General features: G+C 30.8%; 1 protein-coding gene across 2 annotated transcripts; it reads left to right on the forward strand.

The window, feature by feature from the left end:
* The first annotated feature begins 313 nt into the window (after positions 1–313).
* On the forward strand, positions 314–8277 carry LOC115890991 (arylsulfatase I). 2 transcript variants are annotated; one of them, XM_030911375.1, is made up of 10 exons: positions 314–447; positions 499–745; positions 4336–4495; positions 5745–5921; positions 6030–6329; positions 6385–6564; positions 6613–6739; positions 6800–6948; positions 7023–7290; positions 8080–8277. In XM_030911375.1, exons 2-10 carry the CDS (start codon positions 647–649, stop codon positions 8246–8248), a joined length of 1629 nt encoding a protein of 542 aa, XP_030767235.1. In that variant the 5' UTR covers positions 314–447; positions 499–646; the 3' UTR covers positions 8249–8277. The 2 variants fall into 2 exon arrangements, with proteins under 2 accessions (XP_030767235.1, XP_030767236.1); XM_030911376.1 differs by having other exon boundaries at positions 510–745.

Here is an 8277-nt window from a genome sequence, read left to right on the forward strand (position 1 = left end):
ATCGTTAAATTTTACAGCTACACGATTACTAAGTATACTATTATCTAAACAAATATTAAACAAAGACATTTTGATTATTTGTTCTTTTTTAAATTCTTAAAGTATCCCAATATCAATAGTTAATTTTAAACAAATCGTAATATTAGTAATGTATAATTGCTATTTTTGGAAGAAAGTCCACCAAAAATGATAACTTTCACACTGACTTATCGCATACTCATTAAAAACCAACCGACTATGGAAAATAATAAATATACAATAATTAATTAATAAGAAAAAGATTTCTCTCCATGTCCCAGATGAAAAAAAAACGTTGTCACCTCTCGTTAAAAAATGCATTTTCACATTTAACCAGTCGACCATACACGCACCAAGTGAGTACGTCTCAAACATGTGCAAAATTATCAATAGTAATTATCATTAAACGGCTCAAATATTTATATATCGGTAATTTTAAATGATTTCTGTGCTAGTGTAATTACAGTAACAGTTATTTAGTGTTCTTTTAGATCTTTCGGCATCGATGTAAACGCGTACTGCGACAAATTCAATGCTGTTGGTGCCGTAAATAATTTTAAATTAAATAATTACAATATAAAACAATATTGGGTGAATTCAGTGCGTTACAGTCGATGTAACAATTGCAATGGCCTTATTCTTTATATTCTCAATTGTATTTTTGTACGGTGTCACAACTGTTCAATGCAATCCGCCGCATATCATCTTTATTGTTGCCGATGATTTGGTAAGCAAATTATATTTAGTCAGTTATGCGAAACATCTTTGTGTTATTGGTCATTAAATAGTTTAATATTTTAAACATTAAACCAGTATAAACAATATTAAAAAAATGTGTGTACACTATGTGCGCATATTTGAAGTGAAACTTCTTACTAACAGCTATTAAATTGAAGGATTTGAAGGACATGTTTAAAAAAGTGTAGTTTGACATGTTGAAAAAATAATAAATTAAATATACAGGGTAGCGCACCTCAGTCGCCTCGGTTGATTATACGTAAACGGAAAGATGTAGAAACAAAATATTTTAGGAGTATTTGTGGGGAGACAATGAGTACAATTTAAAATTATTTTGAAATATACAGGGTGTTTCAGAACTAAGATCCATACCAAAGTTATATGTTTTCTTATGGAACACCCGGTATTTTATTTCATTTTTGGATTCTTTGGCCCAAAAAAGGCATTTACTATAAGGGCTAAATATGTTTAAAATCTTTAGTTTTTGAGATAGTTAAAGATATTTAAATTTGCATGCTACAATAGAATAGACAATTAACACCCTGTACATTACTTTTCAGAATTAATTCTTATGCTGAGTTTAAAGGTAGAGAAATAAACTTTACTGAAAAATGGTATTGGTTTCTTAAATTTATACAGGGCTATCAAAAGTTGCTGATCTATTTTAAGGATATATTTTATATAAAAACTGTTGTTATTTCAAATATAAACACCCTGTATTTTTTTAAATAAATCGAAGCAGCTTCGAATGCTCTTTCAAACTATATTAGGGTTTCCTATACCTATCTAGCTCAGATTTTGAATAAAAAGCGATTTTTAAATAAAATTCTAATCAAGATGGCTGGTAGCACCATGGCAATTTTCTAGTGATAGTTAGTAACTATTTTCAAAGTCGACATTAGTTTATGGACATTATTATTTACAATTTATAACAGTTTACTTAAATTTACCTACAATAGTTTAATAAATAAGAGTATTCATTATCTTATCAAGAAAAATAAAGCAGTATCTGCTGGCGGAACGAATTAGATAAAGATATGTTACTAGTGATATTATTTTGTGAGGAAAATTGCTTCTTGGACTCAAGGGCTTATACTCAAAGATATCCAGATAGGAATCTTCCTAATAAGAGTTTCTTTGAAATACTTCTTGTTCTATTTCGCCTGGTAGTGTGATTTATAAAAAACCTATTAGGCAGAAACCTGTCGTTGGAAGTGAAGAAAATTAATTTACCGTAATTAGCTCTTTCATAGAAAATCCATGTATCTACAAGTTACCGTAAAATAATTCAAAGACTACTTCTTCGTTTTTCTTGATAGAATAATAAACACATATTTAATAAATAATATTATTTATTAAACTATTGTAGGTAAATCAAATAAAAGTAAACTGGTATAAATTTAAATAAGTTCATAAACTAATTTCGATTTTGAAAATAGCTACTAACTGTCACTAGAAACTTGCCATGACAACACTAGCCATCTTGATTACAATTTTACTGAAAAAACCGCTTTTTATTCAAAATCTGAGCCAGATAGGTATAGGAAACCCTAATATAGTTTGAAAGAATATTTAAATCTGCTTCGACTTATTTAAAAAAATACATAGTGTTGTATTTGAAATAACGATGTTTTTATGTAAAATAAATATTTAAAATAGACCAGCAATTTTTGATACCCCTGTATACATTTAAGGAAGGAATAACATTTTTCTGTAAAGTTTCTTTCTCTACCTTTAAACTCAGCACAAGGACTAATTCTGAAAATTAATGTACAGGGTGTTAATAATCTATTCTATTGCAGCATGCAAATTTAAATATATTTGGATATCTCAAAAACCAAAGATTTTAAACATATTTAACCCTTACAACATTTTTTTGGGCCCAAGAATCCAAAAATGAAATTATATACCGGGTGTTCCATAAGAAAAAATATAACTTTGGTATGGATCTTAGTTCTGAAACACCCTGTACATTTCAAAATAATTTTAAAGTGTGCACATTACCTCCCCATATATACCCATAAAATATTTTGTTTCTGCATCTTTCCGTTTTTGTATAATCAACCAAGGGGAATGAGGTGCGCTACCCTGTATATTTGTTTACGCGTAAAAATAGTTTTTCTGTGTAATAAATAGTTTTAAAAAACAAGTATTTTTTAAAATTTAAAAATTAACTATTTGTTACACGTAAAAAACTATTTTTTGTTACATGTAAAAAAATAATTTTATGCGTAAAACACTATTTGTTACACATGTAACAAATAGTTTTATACGGCCTTTAATTTTTACTCCCAGCGCGTGTCTTTACCACTTTTCGTCTCGCTAACTCGTGTGTCACGGCTCTGAATTTTTACTCCCAGCGCATGTATACAGGGTTGTTCACCACATACGACACGGAGTATTGTAGCTAAACGATGAGATTTTTACAAATTGTAAGTTTTGGGTTCGATGAAGGACTATTAGAGGTACAATTTAAAAATAATTTTACAAAATACAGAGTGTCCCAAATAAGTAAAAAATATCAAAGTTTTATTTTTTTAAATGGAATACCCTATATATTATTACATTTTTAGTTTCTACGATTAAAATAAAGGTAAATTTGATTAAGGTTTATTATACTTAAACCTTACCGTTTTTGAAATATTTTCAAATTTGTGAAATTGCAGTAAAAATTTTAAGGCTTCATTTCTCCAAGGGTATCAAAGTTTTTAATACTAAATATTTACTGAAGTTTATTTACTGATCATTTATTGTGTTGCAATAATAAAAATAATACTACCTTATACAGAGTGTCTAAAAATTGATTTAAAAAATAATTATTAGCTTCAAACGGCAATAACTTGTTTAATTTAAATGGAACACCCTGTATATTTTACGAGAATCAGATGCACAATTTAATTGTCTATCAAATTATATTATACCATTTTTTACCTATCTCTTTAAGTTTCCGTAGAAAATGCATTTTCTTGTAATTTAGAACTTATTTATCAATATACCCATGGACTATTGTTTTTAAAGCAACAAATGTACAAAATGTACAGACTAGTAATATTATCGTTTTTAGCAAAACGATAATATTACTAGCCCTAGAATTTTACTGGAGAAATGAAGCTTTAAAAATTTTACTGCAATTTCACAAAATTGAAAAGATTTCAAAAACGGTAAGGTTTAAGTATAATAAACCTTAATCAAATTTACCTTTATTTTAATCGTAGAAACTAAAAATGTAATAATATACAGGGTGTTCCATTTAAAAAAATACAACTTTGATATTTTTTATTTATTTGGGACACTCTGTATCTTGTAAAAATATTTTTAAATTGTAGCTCTAATAGTCCTTCAACGAACCCCAAACTTACAATTTGTAAAAATCTCATCGTTTAGCTACAATACTCCGTATCGTATGTGGTGAACAACCCTGTAGAAGTTTCACTTCAAAAATGAAAATAAATTATTATTATAAAATAAAATTAAATTTATCATACTTAAAAAACGGCATCACAGTAGCCTTTCAAATGACAACGTACGATGCCCTTTGTTGGACTGATCTCTAAACAGATTGGCCTGTTTTTTATTTAGGGCTTCAATGATGTTGGATTTCATGGATCCGGACAAATCCCAACACCCAACATAGACGCTTTGGCATATTCGGGCTTGATATTAAACAATTATTATGTCAACCCTATCTGTACACCTTCACGAAGTGCCCTGATGACAGGAAAGTACCCTATTCACACAGGTAAGAAATTTACTTTAGTATTCTAACAAAATTTAAAATTAAAATAAAGTATTAAGTCAAAAGCTTCATTCAGAACCTCGCAATTAGTGGAAGAAATTAGTGGTTTAATTGTTTAGTGGTTTTATTAATTTCAATGTAAACATTGAGAACGTCTAAATTAATGGTGGTCATTTTCAATTAGTAGAAAAAGTTAACAAACTTTTGACTTTTCCACTATGCTTCAAAATTTGCAGGGAATGTCATTTTAACCTTTGATTATATCATTCATCAAGAGAAATTGTGGTTAGAAATCAAAATTTTATTATTTTATAAGCTAAATATTTGGCTTTCTCTGTGGATACAACTGACTACCGCAAGCTGTTGCTAGGATATTCTATTAATTTTAATTGTCTTTTTTAAACACTGTGAATGATAGTAAACTAAAAAGTATAAAGTGTAATTGAAACCACTAATTTATTCTACTAATTGCGAGGTTCTGAATGAAGCTTTAAGCTTCTGAGTGAAGTTTCATTCAGAACCTCGCAATTAGTGGAATAAATTAGTGGTTTCAATTAGCGTAGAAGTTTATTCCTTTGATTTCAATGTAAATGTAAGCATTCAGAACGTCAAAATTAGTGGTAGACATTGTCAATTAGTAGAAATAGTAATCAAACTTTTCACTTTTCCATTCACTATACTTCAAAGTTTGCGAGAAATTTCATTTTGGCCTTTGATTTGGTTAGGAATATATAGTTCTGCATGAAGCTTAACAGCAAATTAATATTCTCATACGCATTCGTGAATATCAACAGCACATATTCGCATTTGAGAACCAGAACATCAATCATTCAGAACCTCCCAATTAGTGGAATAATAATATTAGTGGTTTCAATTACACTTTATACTTTTTAGTTTACGATCATTCACAAAATATCCTAGCAACAGCTTGCGGTAGTCTGTTGTATCCATAGAGAAAGCATAATATTTAGCTTATAAAACAATAAACTTTTGATTTCTAACCAAAATTTTTCTTGACGAGTAATAATCAAAGGCCAAAATGACATTCCTCGCAAATTTTGAAGTATAATTAGTGGAAAAGTCAAAAGTTTGTTAACTTTTTCCACTAATTGTAAATTACTACCACTAATTATGACGTTCTGAGTGCTTACATTAAAATTAGGTGAACAAGCTTCTACGGCTAATTGAAACTAGGTACTAATTTATTCCACTGATTTCGAGGTTCTGAATGAAGCTTACTTTCATGTATCAGGTATGCAGCATACTGTTTTGTTTGGAGCTGAACCAAGAGGACTTCCATTATCCGAAAAGATTTTGCCTCAATATCTCGAAGAACTCGGATACGTAAACAGGATAGTTGGTAAATGGCATCTTGGGTCATGGAAGAAAGAGTATACTCCATTGTATCGTGGATTCCATTCACATCTAGGTAGGTTTTTCATGGCACACTTGCCCAATTTAAACACGATACACCAAAATAAAAAAATAAGTTATCCTCTGGACGCAGGTTTTGCTAAAACTAAAAAAATGTTTATAGGTTACTGGACCGGCCATCAAGACTACTTCGACCACACAGCCATGGAACAGGGCGCTTGGGGTCTGGATATGAGAGCAAACATGTCTGTAGCTTACGATTTCCATGGCAAATATTCCACAGACCTCTTTACTCAAGAGTCTGTATATCTAATCAAAAAACACAACCCCAAAGACCCTCTGTTTCTCTATCTAGCTCACGCGGCTGTCCATTCCGGCAATCCGTACAATCCTCTTCCAGTTCATGATGATGAAGTGATGAAAATTGAAAACATAGATGATTATAAAAGGAGAAGATTTGCAGGTAAAAGATATTTTATTATTGAACTAGCTAATATTCTAATTTTGGAGATTTTTAGCTATGATGAGTAAGCTAGATGAGTCGGTTGGTGTGATTATTAATGCCTTAAAAGCTAACGATATGCTTCAGAATAGTATTGTGGTTTTTACTACTGATAATGGTGGACCTGCTGCTGGGTTTAATTTGAATGCTGCCTCAAATTATCCTTTGAAAGGAGTCAAAAACACATTGTGGGAAGGTAAACAGTACAATAAACAATTCTTTTTGAGACTCAAGTGTTAATTAGGTGGAGTAAGAGGTGCAGGGTTAGTCTGGAGTCCTCTAATCAAGAAACCTTCCAGAGTATCAACTCAGTTCATGCATATTGTTGATTGGTTGCCAACTCTACTAGGAGCAGCCAGCGAAAACAGTTTGTAAAATTGAATTTAAGTTGAAATTTTAAATTAAATATAATAGTTTTAACGGGTTTATAGCTCTGAAGAATTGGAAAACTTAGATGGTATAAGTATTTGGAAATCTCTGTCTCATGACGAACCATCTCCCAGAACTGAAGTTTTACATAATATTGACGATATTTATGGAAACGCCGCATTGACTTCTTCAAACTGGAAACTGATTCAAGGTAATAAAAAGATTTAAATGTATTAACGATCAAATAAAATTTTCATCGTACAACAACTCTTACTTCACTCTAAGGTGCTACTTACGATGGTGTTTGGGACAACTGGTATGGTCCATCTGGTCGGAATTACAGCTATAATACCAGCATGGTCCAAAATAGTCTGGCTGGTAAAGCCTTGAAGAGCATAAACATGGACATATCAGACGAGACGATTAAAACATTGAGGAATAAAGCTACAATAGTGTGTGGTAATTCTAAGAAAAATGTATGTTCTCCAGCAAAACAGCCATGTTTGTTTAACTTGGAAGAGGATCCTTGTGAATATCAGAATCTGGCCAATGAGTAAGTAAAATTATTAAAATATAGTTCATACCAATTAACTTTTAGTCAGGTGATTAAGCTTGACCGGCATCATAGCGTTGCCCACTTTTATACATATTTGATTTTATATAGTTATTATTTATATTAACAAAACTCACCTCCTTAACAGCACTTAAGGAACATTAAGGGCTATTATTACGGCATTCCTGTTTAAAATATTCAAATAAGGTTGCGATGAGTTTTTGCATTTGCTACTAAGCTATCTAAAGAGATTCTAAAAAGAACAATGTTCGACTGCAAGATCTGTTAATAAGTTTTTATTTCTTCTTTTTCTTCTTCTTCTTCTTCTTCTTCTTCTTCTTCTTCTTCTTCTTTCATCGGCCTGGTTCCATCCGTCCGAAATTGCCATAGTCTCTAAGTCATACGTAAGTATAGATAGAAGGCAGCTGTCTTACAGCTGTCTAACATAAGCTTAAAGGTCATTTAAGCCAAAATCTCGTAATATAAAACTAAAGTGTCAAAACGAATGACAATGTCAGGAAATAAATAAATAAATGTGGCAACTTGACATTTTTTACAGCAGGGCTACCACCTAAATCCCCAGCGGGAAATTTAAATTCCGGTTAGTCAGCCAGGGGCCAAATATGTCAATAGTTGACAACAAATTTAAAAATCGCGCCCTCGATTACGTAACTAAAAGTTTAATTTTTAATAGCATAGTGGTATTTCTTGTCACCATACGCACGAAACTAGTATTTTTTCTAATACTAGTTAAAATATAAATTGCTCTAAAAGAATGTTTTATTTCAGATTTCCTGATATCTTAGTAAAGTTACAAGCGAGGCTTAAAGAATACAACTCCACTGCATTACCTCCTGGAAACCTGCCCATAGATGAACGGGGAAATCCAAAATACTGGAACTATGTTTTCACTAATTTTGGTGATTATGAAAATTTGCCAACGGTTGTATTAACTTGATTCAATAAAATAAACTACTTTTATCCTAA

This window comes from Sitophilus oryzae, unplaced genomic scaffold (genome assembly GCF_002938485.1).
Source record: "Sitophilus oryzae breed Bouriz unplaced genomic scaffold, Soryzae_2.0 scaffold_942_pilon_pilon, whole genome shotgun sequence".
Classification (NCBI taxonomy): domain Eukaryota; kingdom Metazoa; phylum Arthropoda; class Insecta; order Coleoptera; family Curculionidae; genus Sitophilus; species Sitophilus oryzae.

Bases quoted from the DNA above. Each gene is read 5' to 3' on its own strand.
- LOC115890991 (XM_030911375.1), top strand. From the start codon at position 647: ATGGCCTTATTCTTTATATTCTCAATTGTATTTTTGTACGGTGTCACA. The intron at 5,922-6,029 runs GTAGGTTTTTCA...AAATGTTTATAG, and splicing joins TGGATTCCATTCACATCTAG to GTTACTGGACCGGCCATCAA. The intron at 7,291-8,079 runs GTAAGTAAAATT...GTTTTATTTCAG, and splicing joins TATCAGAATCTGGCCAATGA to ATTTCCTGATATCTTAGTAA.